The sequence below is a fragment of the Lithobates pipiens genome, unplaced genomic scaffold (genome assembly GCF_037356315.1).
Source record: "Lithobates pipiens isolate NorthernLeopardFrog02 unplaced genomic scaffold, aLitPip1_a1.2 Scaffold_13, whole genome shotgun sequence".
In the NCBI taxonomy this organism is placed as follows: Eukaryota; Metazoa; Chordata; class Amphibia; order Anura; family Ranidae; genus Lithobates; species Lithobates pipiens.
In genome coordinates this window covers 443,173,275-443,194,828 of record NW_027507718.1, presented here as the reverse complement: position 1 = coordinate 443,194,828, position 21,554 = coordinate 443,173,275, and the positions used below count along the sequence as shown (strand labels likewise).

General features: G+C 41.5%; 1 protein-coding gene across 2 annotated transcripts in view; it reads right to left on the bottom strand.

The window, feature by feature from the left end:
* ADGRA3 (adhesion G protein-coupled receptor A3) overlaps nt 1-21,554 on the bottom strand; it is a 102,881-nt gene that overhangs the window by 19,722 nt on the left and 61,605 nt on the right. For both annotated transcript variants that reach the window (XM_077477704.1, XM_077477705.1), the window contains 8 exons: nt 19,913-20,126; nt 17,376-17,540; nt 12,186-12,387; nt 9,904-10,053; nt 7,709-7,870; nt 7,422-7,625; nt 3,812-4,025; nt 466-674 (listed from right to left, as the gene is read on the bottom strand). In XM_077477704.1, the coding sequence (XP_077333830.1) occupies nt 466-674; nt 3,812-4,025; nt 7,422-7,625; nt 7,709-7,870; nt 9,904-10,053; nt 12,186-12,387; nt 17,376-17,540; nt 19,913-20,126 (1,520 nt within the window). The remainder of the gene's footprint in view (nt 1-465; nt 675-3,811; nt 4,026-7,421; nt 7,626-7,708; nt 7,871-9,903; nt 10,054-12,185; nt 12,388-17,375; nt 17,541-19,912; nt 20,127-21,554) is intronic.

Below are 21,554 nucleotides of genomic sequence, written 5' to 3'. Positions count from 1 at the left end.
GGTCTCTGTACTCCAATGCCCTCCACAGTCACCAGATCTCAATCCAATAGAGCACCTTTGGGATGTGGTGGAACAGAGATTCACATCATGGATTTGCAGCTGACAAATCTGCAGCAACTATGTGATGCTGTCATGTCAATTTTGACCAAAATCTCTGAGGAATGTTCACAACACCTTGCTGAATCTATGCCACAAAGAATTAGGGCAGTTCTGAAGGCAAAAGGGGTTCCAACCCGGTACTAGCAAGGTGTAACTAATAAAGTGGCCAGTAAGTATATATATACACACACACACACACACACACACACACACACACACACACACGCACATATATGCAACTGAGCTTTGTTTTTGTTGTATACAGGAGTAAACAGCACAGACATATTACTTTAGTGTAATGAATACTAGCTTTTACCCTGGTTTATTACCAGTCTGTACAGATGTGTATTGTGTCATGAATCTCACCATTAACACTGCATAGTTGCTGAGCTTGCCGCACTGTATAGTGGTTACATTCTCATCTGATGCGATTATCTGGCAGCCTTCTGACTTCCATCCACCTTGCCCATTAAGTAGATCAAAATCCCACTGAGCCGCTACAGGGTCCTTTCCATGCGCAATACGACGTAGTGTGATGTTAACAGGGACGGTGGGAAGGTTTCGGTTTGGACCATCTGCAGAAAACAAATATATTAACATTGAAAATATCTGAAACTATAGGGGCACATCTTCTGGTGTCTCAGGCTTCATATTGGGGGTCCTTACATCATTAGACATGACATTCTTTGTGTGGGTTGTCTCATCTTGTGGTGGCTACAGAACAAGTGTAAAGTCGCAGCTGGGGTCACACAGGAAGGACGCAAGAACCGCATGCCTCATTTGTGTTCTTACATTTAGTCGGTAGGAATGCCAGCTACTCATCCTTTCTTATGCACGTTGTTTCTTAAATGACCTTTATTCTGTAGCTACTCTCTCCCATATCATTAGACTGAGGCTATAAGGTGCAAGGTCTACATCTCAAATGTTGAGTATTGTGGATTTTACTGGAAGAAAAGTTTAACCTTATGCCGACTCAATAGTATCACTTCATAGTTTGGCTGTGTCCTGGTTACAGATTTTTCCTTACTTTCTGTCTGGTGATAGGGTTATCTGCTGGACAGAAATTGAGGAAAAATCACTCAGGGTCCCAAATAGCACAAAATGAGACAGGGGGTTCTAAAATCTTTGCCAATTCTATCCAAAAGTAAAAATAAAACATATTTGGCTTCATATACATTTTACCTGTTTATGGAGACTGAAGTCAACAAGCAAGTTTAGTGGTTTGGTTGGGTTGTAGGGTTAATGTGAAGAGTTAGGTTTAGGGGTTATGTCAAAATTAAAGTACAACTATAGGCAAAACCCCCCCCCTCTGGATAGAGTAAGGAAGTAGAACTCTTGTCAATTTATTTGCCCCCTGTGTGCCACTGGGGACATTTCCTTTCACTTCCTGTCCCATAGCCAAAACAAGAAGTGAAAGTATATCCCTCCAAAGTGATAAACACCTGAGGTTTCATCAGAACTGGTGTCCCCACTGGAAAATTTCCCCTCTATTCATGTTCTGGTGTCAACTCAAAATTTGAGATTTTCTTTTAATTTCACTTTCAATGATAACAGTTGATAACATGTTGCAATCAAAATGCACTGGGTGTGTGCATTGCTTGTGGGTGTCCATGTATTCCTAACGACACCCCAAATGCATTTGCCTGCACTAAATCACACTGTACTCAGGGCCGGATTCCCCACAAGGCCACCGAGGCCAGGCCTCGGCTTTTGCGGGAAACTCCCGCCTGCCAGCCAGCCCGTTTCACAGCTGCTTATTTCACAGGGACCAATTGGGCTTGTGTACTCCCACTTCTCAGTGACTGGAACGCACAATAGTGCGGACGTAATGTCATCAGCCGGAAATGATGGCTGCGTTTCCTCTAGTGTCTTGCATAATTTCCGGCTGATGACATCACCTCCACCCTATTGTGCATTCCACCGCTACTAGGAAGTGGGAGTACACAAGCCCGATTGGTCCCCGTGAAGTAAGCAGCTGTGCCGGTGAAACGGGCTTGCTAGCGGGGAGCAGTTTGCCGCCCTCCTGAATGTGCCCCTGAATGTCCCCTGTCCACAGAGTCCCTTCTTTGTCCAGACATGACAGCCACTAAAGTGGGTATCAGGGCTGATGTTCAGGGGCCCTATACATCCTACCTGACGGGGCCCCCTTCGACCCGGTGGCAGGCGAAGTGGCAAGTGACACCCTGCACCCGCTGACAAGTGACGTGGCAAGTGACACCCTGCATCCGCTGACAAGTGACGTGGCAAGTGACACCCTGCTTCCGCTGACAAGTGACCTGGCAAGTGACACCCTGCATCATAACATAATATATTGCACTTCAATATTTTTTTTGCGATACGGCACCTCGTTGATTTAACTGACAATTGCGCAGTTGTGTGATGCGGTACCCAAACAAAATTTAGAATAAAGTTAGAACTAAAAAATTGTAGGGAGTTTCTTACTGCTATAATCTTTAAAATGCATTTTCTACATTACAGAGTATTTTCAGTCTGTACAATTAAAGACGGTTATTTTCAGTGTTAGGAACACAGGCTGCGTTCATGTGCAATTCAGGAGTGAACTGGCTCTAAGAATTAACTTGAGTTTAGGGGGTTTAGTTCAGAATAGAAGTTAACTGCTTTCTTTTTTTTTTCTTTGTGTGATAAATTCACATATAATCTGAAAGTAATAAAAATCTAGCATTGAAGTGTCCCCAGAGGAGCTCAGAAATATGTAAAGCGAATAACATTTCACAAAAGTCTGTAGTGTCAGAGCTGTCCTGAATATTAAAGTGGTTGTAAAGGCAGGTTTTGTTATCTTAATGTATTCTATGCATTCATATTAAAAGCCTTCTGTGTGCAGCCAGCCATATCCCCCTAATACTTACCATCTCGATTCAGCAATGTTGCACCAGAGACTCGGCTGTCCGGGAAGTGCCATTGGCTTCCGCTGCCGTCAATCAAAGTCAGTGAGTCAATGAGGAGAGAAAGGGGACGGGGCTGAGTTGCGGCTCCGTGTCTGAATGGACACACAGAGCTGTGACTCGGCTCGGGTGCCACCATAGTAAGCTGCTTACTGTGGGGGCATTCAACAGAAAGGAGGGGCCAGGGGCACCAAAGAGGGACCTGAGAAGAGTAGGATCTGGGCTGCTCTGTGCAAAACCATCTGCACAAAGCAGGTAAGTATAATGTGTTTATTATTTTTAAACTGAAAAAATTAGACTTTAGTATCACTTTAATAGTCCTGGTGGCAAGAGCCTACTCATTTATGCAGTAAATGGATTTATATTTGGGGTGCTAGCACAGCAAACGTTAAATAACTGCTATAAAACACAAAGCAATAAAACATGCACAAAGCAGAGGATTATAGGATGACATGTATAGTATATCTAATACAAAGAGGCTACAGCAGAGACTTCCTCCTAATAACAGACATGACCCATGTGGATATATTTTTAGATCTCTAAAGAAAAGACAGGTGGCTTGCAACCAATGATGTTCTAGCTGTCATAATTCCTTTACAAAACCAGATTGGCTGCTATAAGAAATACATTTCATTAATAAGAGCCAACCAAACTTACAATATATTGGTTTCATAGAACAAAGCCTTTGCATTACCAAAGAGCACTGGCCTCTGGTATATATAGATCTTGGATCCAATTCAAGTGGGACAAACAATCGCTCACATATAAATGTGTCTGAGATGGAAAGGCGCAGTTAGCTTTATACAAACCTAATTTAACAAGAATGACCGGCGTGACCACTGCGCGTCTCTTGCCATCATCTGCGAGGTGTGTGGAGTTTCCGGTGGCTGGAAAAAGCTTTCCATTCCTAAATGCAATCAGCTGAAGCTTGTACACTGATTCATCCACGGCTCTCTTCTCTCTTTTTTCTCTGGACCCAAACAGAGCAGCCGGCAGCTGGATAGAAGCTTCCACCACTGTGTTCTATGAAGACACGAGAAAAAAGAGGTCATATTTACAGAGCAGAAATAAACAGTGCATTTCTGGGCTGACCAATGGAGCATTCACAAGGACATTATTACCAGCATCATGGGTTGCCATATTGTTGTTTTTTGATTCAGCTAAGCTACATAAAGGTTACCTGTTCTATATGATTGGTCTGCAGTGTAATCATAGGGAAAAAACACACCATCCTAGCAACAGTTTTTTTGTTTTCAAGTTACGTGCATGCACACTTATCAGTGTACACGTGTAATACTTGTGGCTACTTATTACCACTCAAAGAAATCAGATTAAGCTCCAAATAATCTTCAGTCTGTGACTAGTTAGTGTAAAAATCCATCACACCCACACATCTCATAGCTCCGATGCTGCCTTGCTCTATGACTATCACACACACACTTCAGTCCCAAGATTTGTGACCCGCCAGAATAAAACATTGACCAGTACTAAATGAGGGGAGCAAACTGAGGACACCATTCTCTCCTCTTAGGCAGACCTTGAGAGATGGTCTTAGTTAACCACTTCAGCTCAAGAAGGTTTGCCCCACTTCATGGCCATTTTTTGTTATACAGCACTGCGTTACTTTAACTGGCAATCATGCGGTCATGCGACACTGAACCCAATAAAAAGAATGTCATTTTTTTCCAACAAATAGAGCTTTCTTTTGGTGGTATTTGATCACCACTGCGTTTTAATTTTTTTTTTTTCCGCTACGAATAAAAAAAAAAGACTGAAAATTTAAAAACAAAAAAAATAAAAAACAATATTTTGTACTTTCTGCAAGAAAACATATCCAATAAGCCCCCTTTCACAGTGAGGCATTTTTAAGGCACTACAGCGCTAAAAACAGCGCCTGAAAAAAAGCGGCGGCTTTCACACTGGGGCGGTGCACTAGCAGGATGGTAAAAAAAAGTCCTGCTAGCAGCATATTTGGAGCGGTGAAGGAGTGGGGTTATTCACCACTCCTAAACCGCTCCTACCCATTGAAATCAACGGGACAGCGCGGCTATACCGCCGTCAAAGCGCCGCTGCGGTGCTTTGTGGGCAGTTTTAACCCTTTTTTGGCCCGCTAGCAGCCGAATAGCCGCTAAAATAATGGTAAAGCGGTGCTAAAAATAGCGCCGCTTTACCACCGACGCCTGCACCGCCCCAGTGTGAAAGGGGTCTAAAATTATTTAAAAAATCGAATTTCTTCAAAAAATTAAAGGCCAATATGTATTCGGATACATATTTTAGATTAAAAAAAAAAACTCTCAATAAGTGTATATTAATTGGTTTGCGCAAAAGTTACACCATCTACAAACTATAGGATATTTTTATAATTATTTTTTTTCCAGTAATGGTGGCATTTAGCAACTTATAGCGGGACTGCAATATTGCGGTGGAAATACGGACACTAACCAACACTTTTTTGGAACCACGGACACTAATATAGTGATCAGTGTTAAGAAATATGCACTGTCACTGTACTAATGACACTGACTGGGAAGGGGTTAACATCAGGGGAGTTCAAAGGGTTAACTGTGTGCCTAGCCTGTGTTTTGCTACAGTGTGGGAGTTGCTTTTACTGGGAGAAGACATGGATGCTAGTCCCTGCTTTGCAGAGGCACGTGATTCATGCTTTCCCTCCTGTCAGAACGGCGATCTGCCTTTACATAGGCAGGCTGCTGTTCTGTGTCTCTGTAGGATTATTAGTGGGTGCTAGCGGACATCAAGTCCACAGTACCCTCTGAATGGCTCCCGCTGTGCATCTTCGCAGCGGAATTGAGCTGCTGGTTGTGCACATTCACGCCTGCTAACGGGAAGAGTCAGATCGCTTATATGTACATATATAAAACTGCTATAGGGTGGTCCACAAGTGGTTAAAATAAAAATTTACTGGAGATCAAGCACTTTTCTTTTCTTGGTCATATGTACAGTTTTTATACTGCTTTAATATATTGGGGATATATCAGGATCTTACTCATGCATACAAAATAAAAGCAAAAGGATTTGTAATTGGAGGGGGCTGTGTACTGCAATAATTAGTACTTGATAGCGTTAGCAGCTCAGCAGAAGTGTGATATTACACACATAGATTTTACTACATGCTAGAAAAAGAAATGATCACTACTAAGATGTAACCAATCCTCACTTGAATCAGTGAAAGAGGTCCAGGTGGCACACATTTTTTTTTTTTAAAAAGACTGAAAAACCTCTAACTGCCCACATTTACAAATTCTTATTGGTTAAGACTAGAGATGTGCATGACGAAAAAAATGTTTTTGTTTCAAATTCATTCATTAAGTCAATCATTTTGTTTCATCATATTCGTTATGTTAGAAAGATTTGTTTTTCAAAATTTGTTTCCTATATTTGGATTTTGTTTCATAAATTTGTTGTTTCGAATCGTTTTGTATTTTTTGGAAGATTCAGAATCATTCCTTAGGTTTCCAGCGCGACCTTGCATTAAGACTTGTTTATGACTTACTTGTAACTTCAATGTGACTTGCTTTCTTTTCTTTGCTCCTTTGGCCAATCATAACAATACACAGTGTTCCACATACTATTAGGCCCCATGCACACTGGATGCTTTTGGAAATTTTTACAGCAGCTGTTTTTGACAGTAGATGTTTTTTTTCTACAGTCATTAATCTCTCCATCATGTTATCCTATGTGTCCAAGCACACATAGTCTGTTATTAGCAGTTTTGGGCAGTGACGTTTTTGAGCAGTAAAAAAAAAATCCAAAACTAGTGGGTTCTGAGAGATGTTTTTTAGCTGCAAAAATGCTCTAACGCTGATAAACGCTCAAAAAGTCACTCACCAGCATTTTTTAACGTTTTTGATCCATTGTAAAAAAAAAAAAAAAAAAAAAAAAAACGTGGAAAAACGGTAATAAACGATATGGCAAAAATGTTGAAAAACTCACTGCAAAGCTACTGACGTTTTTTATAATGTTATTTTAACGTCCAGTGTACACGAGGCCTTAAACTTGCAAAACCCTTTGATGTTGAAGTTGCAAAGAAATAAAATAAATTTGTTGTTTTTGTTATAATTTATTTTGGATTCCTTACTATTGCGATTGAGAGATTCGGATGCATCCAAATCGCCGTATAACAAAAATTTTGTCCAAATTTCAATTCGTAAGAAAACAAAACGCAGGCGTCTAGTTAAGACAGTGATTGTAGAGTGGATGGATAAATGACAGCAAGCTAATGGTAACCTGGGCTGGACAAAGCTCAGCCTGGGGAAAACGAGCTCAAAGGATTACCATGTTATCATACTAAACGTTCAGGAAAGCACACACTCACTTGTTTACTGAAGCTGCCTACTGATACCAACAATGGATACCAACAATGGACTTCATACATATATTTGCACACCTCTGGTCTATTACCTTTAATGCCACTATGCTGAAGGTACTGGACACATTGCACTTAAAACTCAGCTGTTTATCCAAGTTCCCATCTGGGTCTCTTTTTCCTATTTCAGCTAACACTGTGCGATCAGATGCAGCCAGTTTCTGAAACACGGTACAGGTCATGCCAGTGAAGAGAGCGGACTTGATCACATAGGCCTCCAGAGCGATGTTTGGGGAGTACTGAAAGAGAAATAGGAGAATACATTAGTGATACACAAACTACACAAATTCAGTAGCTGAATGATGTCAAAATTAGGACTTACTGTGGAATATACTTGAGCACCATTGGCCAGCCGATAAGTAGCAATGCGCTGTAAACACTGCACTATGCGGGTGCAGGCCTTCGCCTCTTTCTGTGCCATCCACAAGACGCGCTCATCTGCCAGCATGATGTTACTGGCGATGTCCACCATAACATCTCCAAGCTGCAACACAATGATAACAAATATTACTCCTTCATATGAAAAATTCAGCCTTACTAAAAAACAGAGGGATGGTATATACCTCCTCTGGTTCATTTAGCCGTTTGTAAAATCTATCATGTTATTTGGGTCAAAGCAAAGAAAAGAAGAAAACATTTATAAAAAATAAAGGAAAAACGCTAAACGTCCTTTAAATAACTGCAGGTTTCTCATAAGCATATAGCAGATATTTTATACACATAACATAGAGCTTTTAACAGTAAGATTGATAAGCACTTTAGACTTTTAATGTGGTTGGCCAGCACTTTGCCCACATCTGCATATGGCTCATGTGCAAAGTCTGTGATTATTAACTGGTAGAGTCCAGGACAGGACTCCTTTTACAGATTTAGATATCAGTTCATCCATCTAGACCAGTGGTCTCCAAACTGTGGCCCTTAGCTTGCTTTTATCCGGCCCTTGGGGCACTGTTCTTTCCACTGTTACACTATTCCTCTCACTGACACCAGCAATGTGGCACTTCCTCCCCCTGACACCAACGATAGGGCACTATTCTTCCCACTGATACCAACGATGGGGCACTATTCTACCCACTGATACCAACGATGAGGCACTATTTCTCCCAATGACACCAACAATGGAGCACTATTCCTCCCACTGACACCAACAATGGGGCACTTTTCATCCCACTGACACCAACAATGGGGCACTATATATCTCGCTGACACCAATGATGGTGCACTATTCATCCTCCTAATACCAACAATGGAGCACTATTACTCCCCCTAATACCTAAGATGCATTGTTTACTCCCACTGACGAAGTACAATTTTTACTCCCAATGGCCACAGTCTGGCCCCCCTAAAGTCTGAAGGGCAGTAAACTGTCTGTTTACAAAGTTTAGAGACCCCTGATCTAGACAATAGGATTTTCAATTCAATGACAGACAGAGCACAATTTCAAGCCAAATTTTGCTCTGCAACATAAGATACAATATTGTGTCTTGCTTTCTGACAAAAGGTCCTGCTTTTTATGCCAGGTTAAAGGGATTATGTCTTCAACTTAAAAAATTGCAGATAAAAGCACAGAAACATTTAACATTGTAAACACTTACTTGCTTTTTATTTTCAATGAACACTTTTTTTTACTGATCAGCAATGTGCCTATGAACTTGCTAGGGAACAAGCCAAAGAGTGTTCATTCTCTAGCAGAGACCTCCCCCTCTTTGCAGGTTATAGACCTCTGCCCTTCTGGAAGTTCCTAATTACAGTCTGACCTACAATCTTTGCCCCTCACCTTCCCTACATAACCGTTAATGTAGCTAACTGGGAAGGAGTGAAGGGAACGGGGAAACAGCACTCCTAAAACTATGGCCCACGGCCGGCAGGTTGCAGCTTGCGGTTTGCCATAGACCACCCCTGTAATGAGAAGGTTCTGCATGCAGCCATTTGTATGACGGGCTGTCCAATAGACAGTGCACTCACACATTGCTACCCATGCACACACTAGAGGACATGCATGAGCACCTGAAAGGAGTGGCCAGTTTTAAAATTACCTCTGCCCACTTAGCTGCTCCATCTGGCTGTTTATGTACAATGGTCAGACAGCAAGTGGTTAAAATGCACAGATTATTTGTTATTTACTGAATCTAAAAGGAGACATTCCTTAGAACGGTCAGATACAGTCACCATACAACAACTGTGCAGACCAATTGCAGTGAAGACAACATAGCAATGACCCATCCTAAAGTGGTCATATGCCCTATACCAGTGATGGCGAACCTTGGCACCCCAGATGTTTTGGAACTACATTTCCCATGATGCTCATGTAACTCTGCAGTGTAGTTGAGCATCACGGGAAATGTAGTCCCAAAACATCTGGGATGCCAAGGTTCGCCATCACTAACCTATACTATGGCTTGCAAAGACCAGTGAACCATCCACACTTCCGTTGAGCAGCTGCTGCGGTGGGGGAGTTCTGTGCCCAAAATAATAAAAGTCTTCAAACAAATTATAAATAAAAATATCTAAGCTTACCTCCTTGTATTTTTCTGCAAAGCGGCCAAATTTCTCAATCATTTCAGCAACAAAGATAACATCCATCTTATCCGAGAAGTTTGCAGCCTCCACTGTGTAGGCCAGAAGCTGCTTAGCTGTTGCAACTGCATTGGTGAGGTTTAGTGGCATCTACAAAAAAACAAATGTTAAAAAAAAAAATTGATAAGCGATACTTACTTTATCTGGTCATGATGATCAGCAAGTGAAACTAGGGGTTGATTTACTAAAACTGGAGAGTGCAAAATCTGGTGCAGCTGTGCATGGTAGGCAATCAGCTTCCATTTTTTTCAAAACTTAACTGAACAAGCTGAAGTTAGAAGCTGATTGGCTAACATGCAGACCATGAACACCAACAACTTGGGTATGTAATCAAAATAAAATGAAATGGAAAATTGTTTCCAATTTTAGTAAATCAACCCCCATCTGTAAACAACTTTCCATTTCATTTTAGGTTTAATGTACACGTTTACATGACAAGTTTGCATTTAGAAGCATTTTCTTTTTTTTTTTTTAAATAGTCAAAAATTTAAAAAAGCCTGTAAATGAAACCACTGGAATGCATCAAAAATGCACCTGACCCCAGTACAGTGAAAGAAAAACAGGAAAAAAGAAGAAAAGTCTCTGGAATGCACCCGGCAACGTATAAAAAAACGCACCAGAACGTGTCAAAAAAAGCACTGAAAACGCGCATGCAGAAACACACCCAGAACGCATCTGGAGTGCGTTTTTTTGGTGTGAACCAGCCCTCAATCTTATTAAATCTGCAGCTTTTATTAGAATACTTGGTGCTCCTGCCAAGACAGTACTTGTTCAGGCACTTCCTGGTATAGAATGCCAACTGTCTAATTGTGCTCCAGTGTTGTCACCCTCTTGCACATTCCCCTGATGGAAACTACAACTCATTTATCCATTAGTGGGGAAGTCCGTTGACAGCTGATGACCCATCTGTTGTTAAGGATGCTGTGGCCAGCTACCTGGCCCGCTCCTTAACAACCAGCTATTCACCCTGCCCCGATTGGGCAAAGCTTTTCCCAATCAGGGTTTAGAATGTACTGTGCAGTGCATTGTGGGGCACTCTGCGAATATCCTGCCGAGCGCCCCACAAATTCAGGTGTTCGCCAAATGGGCAAATAGGCGATGTTTGAGACGAACTTTTGCTCAGCTTAAACTGTTCACCCAACTCTATATCATAAGAAAAACATTGTCACAAACAATTACCTCGTAGTTTGTAATTAACAAAACTGGTGGTAATTAAAGTGATTGTTATTTTTATAGGGGAAAAAAAACAAGCCTTTACAAACACATGATATTTACCTGCTCTGTTGCAGTGGATTTTCACAGAGCAGCTTAGATCCTCCTCTTCTTGGGTCCCTCTTCTGTCCTCTTGGCCCCTCCCTCCTGTTCAGTGCCCCCACAGCAAGAAGCTTGCTATGGGGGTACCCAAGCTAAGTCACAGCTCCATGTGTCCATTCAGACACTGAGCCCCGACCCCTCTCGCCCCTGATTGGCTAGCTGACTTTGATTGACAGCAGCAGGAGCCAATGGTGCCACTGCTGTGTCTTAGCCAATAGGGAAGGAGAATCTCGGAAGGCTGACACACTCGTGGACATCGCTGGATAAAGAGAGACCTCAAGTAAGTGTTAGAGGGGCTTAAGCACATAGAAGGTAGAAGGCTTTTTTTTATCTTAATGCATGCATTGAGATAAAAAAACCTTCTGCCTCTACAACCACTTTAAGACCGACTCTCTAAGTTGATGCACAGAAATAGACAGAGTGCCTGTCTTTGTACGCTGTGTAGCAGAGCAACATATTTGCTGCCACTACTTCTTCTCCACCTGTCACTGGTTGTTAAATAATACTATTATCTGGTGATGTTGAATGGGACACTAGCTCCCCATCAGGGCCATTCTCTACCTGTGACCGAAAACAGGCAGTGAGTGGAGTCTAAAGCTGAAAGCAGGCTGTCTATTGGCTAAGAACTCATCCACTGCCTTCTGTCAATCACAAGGAGAACAGACCACTAGTGTCTGCATGCCCCACATTGATGTACCGGTTTACAACAGGAACGTGAATCCGTTACCCACATTGAAAATTGCCTTATGGGGGCACATTGGCATTCTTAGACACTCTTTATGAATTCAGCCGACAGCGTTTTAGGAAACCAAATGTTGGCCAGTTAGGGGTCACATAGACAGTAATGTAAATTGTGAGGCACACATTCTATCTTTCTCAGTTTGTTTAGGAAACATGTGGAAGAATACCTGATTAAACATGAACAGGACTCGAGTAACGTCATTAGCGTACTGGCATCTAGAATAGTCCTCCTCTGCCCAGGAGCCCCCTCGGTCACATCGTCGCCAAGCTCTTATCTCATCTTGCTGGGTGCCAGGATAGATACCACCTCCAGCAGAATAGCGGGTGCACAATAGATATGCAGTAATTCCTGCCAATGTTCTTGGCCACCTAATGGATAATATAATTATATCTCAATTTTAAAATTCTGAACAATATAACGGCATCTGGTCAAGGATTTTTTGGCCCTCTTCAGAACAAAATGTGATCTGCGTCGGGCATCAGTCTTAACTTAATGACATCAAAAACACAGGTTACAAATGTAGCGCGTTTGCCTGCACCAGATCCCATGGTACTGGTTGCTATGCATTTTGTAAGATAACGCATGCAATACTTTGGTGCGGTCCTGTGCGATTTCAGCTTATTGAAATGAATGTGCTGAAATCGCACTGTACCCAGATCGCTTGTGAGGCACATCTTGTTCCTGTGTCATTTATGGTGTGAACCGGCCCTAAAGGGCTAATTTACACTTGTGGAAAGGGGGCCGTAAAAATAGGCAGTTGAGCCACGGTTTTACTACACCCCCCAAGCTTCAAAGGAAGCCAGACAGGGTTGTACATGTTACAGCAGAAACGATTCCCTCTGTTACATTTAGTGGGCAGTACAGCTGCTGAACACAACTCATTCAAGCAAAAGGAATCGCACTGCTACCGTGTGTAATACACGTGTTCGTGGCAAGGTGGTGCAGGAGTTAAAACTGATTGGTAATGAGGTGACCTATCTTCTCTCTACCGCCTGTCAAAATGCCTCTTATCCACTGTGGATTGTTTTTCAGAGGGGTGACAAGGGCTGCCGCAAGTGTAAACTTAGACAGTTTTCAAAAACAGAAGGCTTTATATGTATAAAATATATTCTGAGCTGCATGTGTACATTAGTCAAGCTAAGCTGAAAATACTGGTTTATAAAGAACGCATATTGGGTTTGATTTACTAAAACTGGAGCATGCAAAATCTGGTGCAGATCTGCATAGAAACCAATCAGCTTCCAAATCTTAATTGAACAAGTTGAAGTTAGAAGCTGATTGGCTACCATGCACAGCTGTACCAGATTATTTCACTCTGCAGTTTTAGTAAACCTACCCCATTGTGTCCTGCAGAGCCTGAGGCCTGGTTCACACTGATGCAATGAGGGAAATGCACAATTTGCAGCATTTACCGCATCGCAATGCCCTGCGTCCATGCGATCTGCTGCGGGAATCAATGTTAGAATAATGATCCCCGAAAGAGATTGCAAAATGCAGTGCGATTGTCAGAATCGCATCACGCGGGTGTGAACACAATGAGAATTTTTGTACAAATGTTCCATACATGTCTACTAGTTTACACCCAGCCTTCCATGGATGATCCCTGAGTCTAGATTCAAACTAGTGCATGCAGAACACCACGTTTGATTCCATGCGATGTCTGTGCGGTGCTATTTCAGTCATATATTTTATATGGCTCATATCGCATTCGCACCAAAATGTTGTAGACTCTTTTTTTCCCCCCGCACCTGAACCGCACAGACATCGCATGTGATGCGCACAGGAATGTGCGGCGCTATTTCAGCCATATATTTTGTATGGCTCATATCGCATCCACACCAAAATGTTGTAGACTCTTTTTTTCCCCCCGCACCTGAACCGCACAGACATCACATGTGATGTTCCATACACACTAGTATGAACCTAGGCTCACGGATCATCCATGGAAGGCCGGGTAGAAACTAATCGTTTCCTATGAAACATTTGTACGGAACATTTGTAAAAAAAAATAAAAGAAATCTCAGTACATTCGAAGGCTTGACAACATTTCATTTGCTTTTAGCATAAGATTTCGGAGTGAATGGACCTAAATACACACACAAAAATGTTCCACCTTTAAATTTTCTCATGGTCAAAAACTTCTATTTCACCCCACTGCCGATTAGAAAATGTATCAAACGTTCCCAAAACAAAAATGTTCATTTGAAAATCTACTAGCGTGTACCCAGCTTAAGTGTCACACGGGTGTATTTTATATGTGCTTAAAAAACATCTTGCGCAGTTCTAAAGCTATGCTGGCACTGGCAGTTCTTCCAAAATAAACATCAATGGGTATTAGCACGACAGGCCCTGTTCAATTAGACTGCAAAGTATGTCTTGGCAGCTCTTCTCAGCATTAGTAACATTAATCCTCATCTTGTCTGATCCCTTAATAGACATGTATAGACATCTTAGAAGCTTTGATTTGTAGAAAATGAATTGTGTGAATGACCAGAAGAGTAAGACGTGTTAAAGGAGTGATTGACTTTTTTTGAAACCTTTACTTTATCATCTATAAAATATTCACTACTGTTTAAATATAATTAAAATGACCAATTATTTTTAAAGAGAAATTCAAGTTTATGCCAAACAATACAAGGGTTCCAGAACTACAACACTATTCCTGCACATTCAGACCGCATGCAAAATGCACTCCATTTGCATCTTGTCAATAGAAAGTTGCCCGTATCTGGCCACACTGGATAGCATAGCACTTTTGTGCCATTCGATCCGGTTGCAATGCTTCTTTTTTACAAGAAGTACATGCACTACTTTTGGTGCAGTGCGATTTTAACCTATTCAAAATGAATGGTCTTAAAATCGCACCGCAGAAAACCGCATGTGAATCGCACAGGAACACACAGCACGTTCCTGTGCCTTCATGTGTAGGCATGGTGTAAACCGGCCATTAAACCACATAAAGCTTCATGTATATTGGCATATCATTTACCATGGCCATGGGAAAACACAAAACGCCGCAAAATCGCAGATTGTTTTTTCCACATTTTGCATTTTCCCAGGGGGCGGCGGTCAAATTGTTCCTATTCTGAATGCGATCCTTCTGCATTCAGGAAAGGGAGGTTGAAGCTCACTAGAGCTGTATGATTTTGTATGAATTGAGAATCGTGACTTTTTTTTTTGCTTTGAATAAAGATCCTGATTCTCTCATGGTTCTCGGCGTAACATCATCTTTTACATTATACAAAAGCATTGGGTTAACTTTACTGTTTAGTCTTTTTTATATCATTGAAGTGTATTTTTTTTTCCAAAAAATTGTCTAGAATGTTTGGGGGAAATACGGATTTTAACGTGTAAGCAACACAAAGCTTAGTTGGTTAAACTTTCCTCATTTACAGACCGAAGTTCATCCCTTTGATCTAACCAAACGTTACAAGGTTTCTTTTTATCTCAGCACTGAGCAATGTTGTGTTAAACTTGGCAGGCTGCCTTTTTTTTGGATAGCTGTCAGCTGTGAGCAGAGAATGGCTTTGCATTGAGTCGTGGAAATGCCGGATTAAGATCGTGAGGGGGGTTGAATCGAGATTGTGATTTTTTTTTTTAACGATTAATCGTGCAGCTCTAAAGCTCACCTAAACTCCGTTAAAAGCTTATGTGTACTGTACATGGACACATAGGCTTTATGAAGTTGAGTTTTGGAGCTTTGGGCAAAAAAAAAACCCGCCAAAAGCTCCAGTGTAGGCTAGTGTACCTGAAGCCTAAATGATTTTTAAGGCGTAAATTTAAGAAAAGATAATATTATAATTAGAAGAAAAACACATTCTGTAAATCTCTGTAGTACATGCACATTTCCCCATGTTTTATCCCTATAAAAACACTGTAAGCACAGAAAAATACCCACCAGAAATGCATTCCGCTCCAAACTTTCTGCAGTGGGCTGTGAACACCCAATGAAATCCCTAGCAGTGTTGTGAGCCTTGTCCAGTTCTCTGCTGTACTATAGAATACCTGCCCCATATGTTGTGGCGATAAGAAGGGTGGGAGGGGTGTTACGCTTATTATGTACCATGTTGTACCCTCAATCCCCACCTTCCCAAAAGTCTAGGCACAAGGGGCGGACTCAGTTATGATCAGCTGCTGATCAAGGCAGAGCAGCCGGATGACAGAGCTGCTCTTTGGGCAGCCAGGAGAAAATAGACTCCGCTGTCCGTTTACACCCGAATGCCCTCCGATCCACCAAGGAGGACAGATACCGTTACATTTTTTTTTTTTTTTAGCAGACTGGATTGGAGGTAGACGGGTATAAACAGACACAACCGCAAGTCCATAGGGGTGAATGGGCCGTCTAATCAGGTTTGCCTGAAAAACTGACAGGCAGACTTGATCAGATGGACCTTTTGTACCCAAGCCAGCAAGATTTTGATGAAGATGCAACAGAGGCACTTAGCAAAATCTTTCGAGCCAGGCTGAAACATGCACTGTGCACTTTCAATCATTCCTTTGGAGGTTTTATACTCCACCAGATATGGATTAGGGAGACAGGCAAGACGTTTCCATTTTTAAATATCTGAATAACAAGCATATTTTCTCTTTAATAAGTGTAGTTGTCAAGATAATTCAGCTCCTGTTGTTGCTAAACACAGGACATGCAGGGAATGGGGGCACAGCAAGGTATGAAAGCGTATACATTTTTGATGTTTTTATTTTGTGAGCAAAATATCTGATGTAACAACAGAATGGCTTTATTTTTCTTGTTTTACAGGCGTTCCCAAATGCTGAAATATAAAGAACATTTCATCTTGCTAAATTTCCCCTTTGCTCTTTTCATTCTGCAGATGGTGCTACAATGCTACGCGTGGCCAGTTTTTATATATATATATATATATATATATATATATATATATATATATATATATATATATTTATTTTCTACCTTTTAAGAAATACAAAGTGTGTGTGTGTCGTGTCCCAGAAAACTAGGTGGCCATTCAGAAAGCGCCACACGATTTGCGCATGCACAGTAGGAGACTGGCTGTGAAGCCTGAAGGCTCCACTGCATGTTTCCCTTAGTTGTAATGGCGGCGCCAGCACCCGAGCCTGACGAAGCGACCTCGGGGGGCTGACATTGTGGGCTCCCTGGACAGGTAAGTGTCCTTATTAAAAGTCAGCAACTACAGTACTTGTAGCTGCTGACTTTTGAAAAAAAAAAAAAAAAAAAAAAAAACTTTTTGGCGGCTGGAACTCCACTTTAAACATAGAAATAGTACAATTCAAAAACAAATTCTATTATATTATGCACTTTTCTAGTCCTATAATTGTAAATGTATTTTACTACACAAAAAGCTCATTAATCACTCACTTAAAATCCCCTTTGTTATTGATAACTCTTTCCATAGGGCAGTACTGCGCAGAGCTCTCCAGCACTACAATATCCACAGTCCTTGTGTTATTGCCACGCCGACTCTGAACACGGCAGCCCCAGTTCCCCGTGGATCCAGCTTGAATATTGGAAATTGTCAGAGCACTACAGAAGGGAGACCAACAATGATTAGCAATAAGCACATGACAAAATAATAATTTTTGTTTTGCTGCGCCCTACCCTTGAGGTTTGGTGCATAGGCATGACAAGTAAAGCTGCATCAAAAAAAAGCAGATGTTTTATGGGATTTTGGATGATTATGGTGGCCTACAGCCATCCACCATGAACCTAAACAGCAAAAGTTGTGTATTTAGCGTGTCCATGGCAAGGGGCATGTCAGTAAAATAACTATGCAAAGGATAAAGCTTCCTGGTGGTTGCAAAAAAAAAAAAAAGGAGAGAGAATAAATAAAATATAATAAAAGTTAGAATGGAGCAATAAACGTCAAATCAAATCAGAGTACCCTGCAGTTAGTATAGGAGACAGAAACTATTTCTGCACCCAACATTTTTTAAGAGAAACCTACAAGAAATAAGAGGAAAAGTCAGTAAAGGCCGAAATAGGTTTTAAACTCTCACAGTTCCCTTTGTTTCTAAAGTGGCTACAAATTGAGTGGAAAAGCCTGTCCGCTGCCAGCAGCTGCGCAGAAGGTTCTGTGCTCTCTGTGAGGAAGCAGTGGTCTTACTTCAGAGATCCAGCATGCCCCCATCTCTTTAATCAGTGGGGAGCATGAGCTTTGCTGACTGCAGAACTATGGGTCTGAATCAGCATGGGGCGAGTTGGACTTCTGTAGAGAGATCACTTGACAGAAACAATTACTACAGATATTTTACAGAGATCTACAAGTATCTAAGAAATGAGGAGGATGTCTTTATTGATGGCCCAGCCCAGGCAGAAATTTACTAACCAAAATTCTAGGCCTTTCTCATTCTATGACAAAAAACCTTTATTGTGCTGCCCATGGTTCAGCTTTACCTTACTTTTCACGAGGTGTAATTTCCACACACAAAAAGTGGGAAAGGTATGCACCAATCAACTATAACATTATGACCACTGACAAGCAAAATCAGTTACATTGATCATCTCGGGACAATGGCACCTGGGTGGGTGGGATATATTAGGTGGCAAGTGAACATGTTGTCTCTGAAGATGATGTGTTAAAAGCTGAAAATATGGGCAAGCGTAAGGATTTTAGCGAGTTTGACAAGGGAAATATTGTACTGGCTAGACAACTGGGCCAGAGCATCTCCAAATCTGTGGCTCTTGTGCAATGATCCTAGTCTGCAGTGGTCAGGACTGCACAAAAGTAGTCCAAGGGAAGAAAACTGGTGAACTGGCAATAGGGTAAAACCGGCCAAGGCTCACTGATAAACGTGAGGGAGAGAAGGCTGGCCTGTGTACTCCAAAAGAGTACATTCGGAAGGTTTCAGAACACACACTGCATCGCATTTTGTTGCGTATGGGGCTGCATAGCCGCAGACCTATCAGGGCGCCTATACTGACCCGTTTCTGCAGCCAAAAATGCCTACATTGGCACGTGAGCATCAGAACAGGACCAGGGAGCAATGGCAGAAGGTGGCATGGTCTGATGAATTCAAGAATGGTTTGAGGAACAAAACAATGAGTTTGAGCCTCTAAATTCTCCAGATCTCATTCCAGTTGAGCATCTGTGGGATGTGCTAGAAAAACAAGTCTGATCCATGGAGGCTCCACCTCACAACTTACTGGACTTAAAAGGATCTGATACCGATGGCTTGTGCCAGATACCACAGCATACCTGTCTAGGGCTAGTGGAGTCCATACCTCGATGATCAGTGTATAACAAATCTACTACAGAGCCAAGTATTGAGATGGATTTAGTAAAGCTGGAGAGTGCAAAATATGGTGCAGCTCTGCATAGAAACCAATCAGCTTCCAGCTGTTTTTGTCAAAGCTTCTGCAGGCCATGGGTTGAAATCCGAACAAATTTTCTTTTAAAAAACAGAAATTTTGTGTGTTTTGTGATCCAATGGTGCCACCATTGATTTTTGAAATTCGGCCAACCAAGTCTTCAAATCCAACTTTTCTTGCCTTCATGCGCATTTCTTTTTTGATTATATTTCTCACATGATTCTCCCATCATTAATTAGAAAATCATTCATTTTTCTAAAAATTTCGTACATGACCAATCACTCAAATTCGATAGCCGCACAAAAATCAGCCATTGCTGCGGCTCACTAATGGTGCGAAATTCGAACGAAAATTCTTAGATAAGATTATTTCGGAATTTGACCCATGCATGGTTGCCGGCCTTAATTGTACAAGCTGATTGGCTACCATGCACGGCTGCACCAGGTTTTGCACTGTCCAGTTTTAGTAAATCAACCCCATTGTCTACTACACCACTGTTCAAGACAATTAACAACTGGACAAAAAAGTAATAAAATGACTCATCTTCTGTGGGAATAAAACGATTTTGTTAGAGAGATTATAAATACCTGGCAATTAATGAGCAGTTGTGGATCATGTTCTTCTCCACATAAATCCCCTGTGACTCATCGGTCTCCACGATCTTCCCATCCTGATACCATAAAACCTGCATGTCCTGGTCAACATAGGAAGCCATGCACTGGAATGGCAGACTGTCCCCTTCAAAGACCACCTGACGGTGTGACGGTGTCATAAAAAATGATGGAAGCTCAAGAGGAGACTCTGTTAAAGGAATATTAAAAACAAATCAAATAAAAAACAGATTTACATTTATGGTATATATATATATATATATATATATATATATATATATATATATATATATATATATATATATATATATATATATATATATATATATAAAGAATGGAGGTTGTTGGCATCCCAAATCAGATTTATTTATACTTCTCAGTAACTCTAGTGCTGAGCTTTTACCTTCAGAATTTCCAGTCCTGTATTAAAAACGTGAATGCAAATGATGTTATTGGGGGATTTCTGATGGATTCCATATAACGTAGAATGACAAATAATTGGTGAGTCCCGCTGGGAGACCGTGCTACCTTCATTACTGCCTTGTGTAATGCAGCAGATAAACAGCTGCAGTGAAATCTAGTGCTTGCTGTGTCTTGAGTGATATAGGAAGTCTGCAAGTGATTCAATCTTCCAAGCCCAATGAGAAAATGCTGTTATAAAAAGACCACCGGATAGCTCTTGTAATTGTTCAATTACAATAACCTAGTGTGCACATTTAAAGCATACCTGCTGCTTCTCAATCAGCACAGCTTGGTCACACGTTGCATTTATGCAAAAGCCACATTAAAGTGGTTGTAAACCTCAGGCATGAATTATGAACAAAGCATATCCTTCTATAGTGTGGACTTGTCTCAATTAAGAGCACGAAATGTAATTTCTATCTGCTTCTTTGTTCCTCTGCTATAAGTATGAATCACTTGTGACAAGTTTTCCTGACATCAAGAGAAAAACGGTGACAGGGGAGGGACCTCCAGCAGAGTAACACCCTCCTGTGAGCTGTGTGGATCTTCCCTCCAATTAGCTGTCAGAGCTCTCCTTGCTGAGCTCTGCAGAGTATAAACCTCAGAGAGGCTCCTGTGTGCTGTGTGAAGGGGGGTGTTTCCCTCTCATCCAATCAGCTCTCGGAGCACTCCTCACTGAGCTCAGCCCTCCGCCCACTTTTTCTGAATTCTCAGACAAGCTGTAAATTCTGCACTTTGAATGGATGTAGAGAAGAAAAACAGGTACAACTTATGTAGGAGGATTTGTTTAATCTCTGTAGCACCTAAGGCCAGTCTCTTCACTGGGTATATGTAAGGGTTTACAACCAATTTAACTCTGTAGGCTCAAACTGAATACCAGGCTTGTTCGCCCCTCCCAATGGATATGGTCAATCAAACCTAACTGACAACTTGTTGTATTTATCCCCACACTACCCAAATCACTTGAATTAAGGGATTGTCTAAATTCCATCTTCAACCTTCTTCCATCAGCCCCCATTATTCAAAATCCTAGCTGTATTTTTGGACTTTGTCCCACAAATATGAATGGTGGACAAACACTGGCTTTGGGAAGCCATAGATTATGCAATTTTCTCTCCTTCAATCGCTGACTGTGTTGATGGGAGAATCCCTCCAG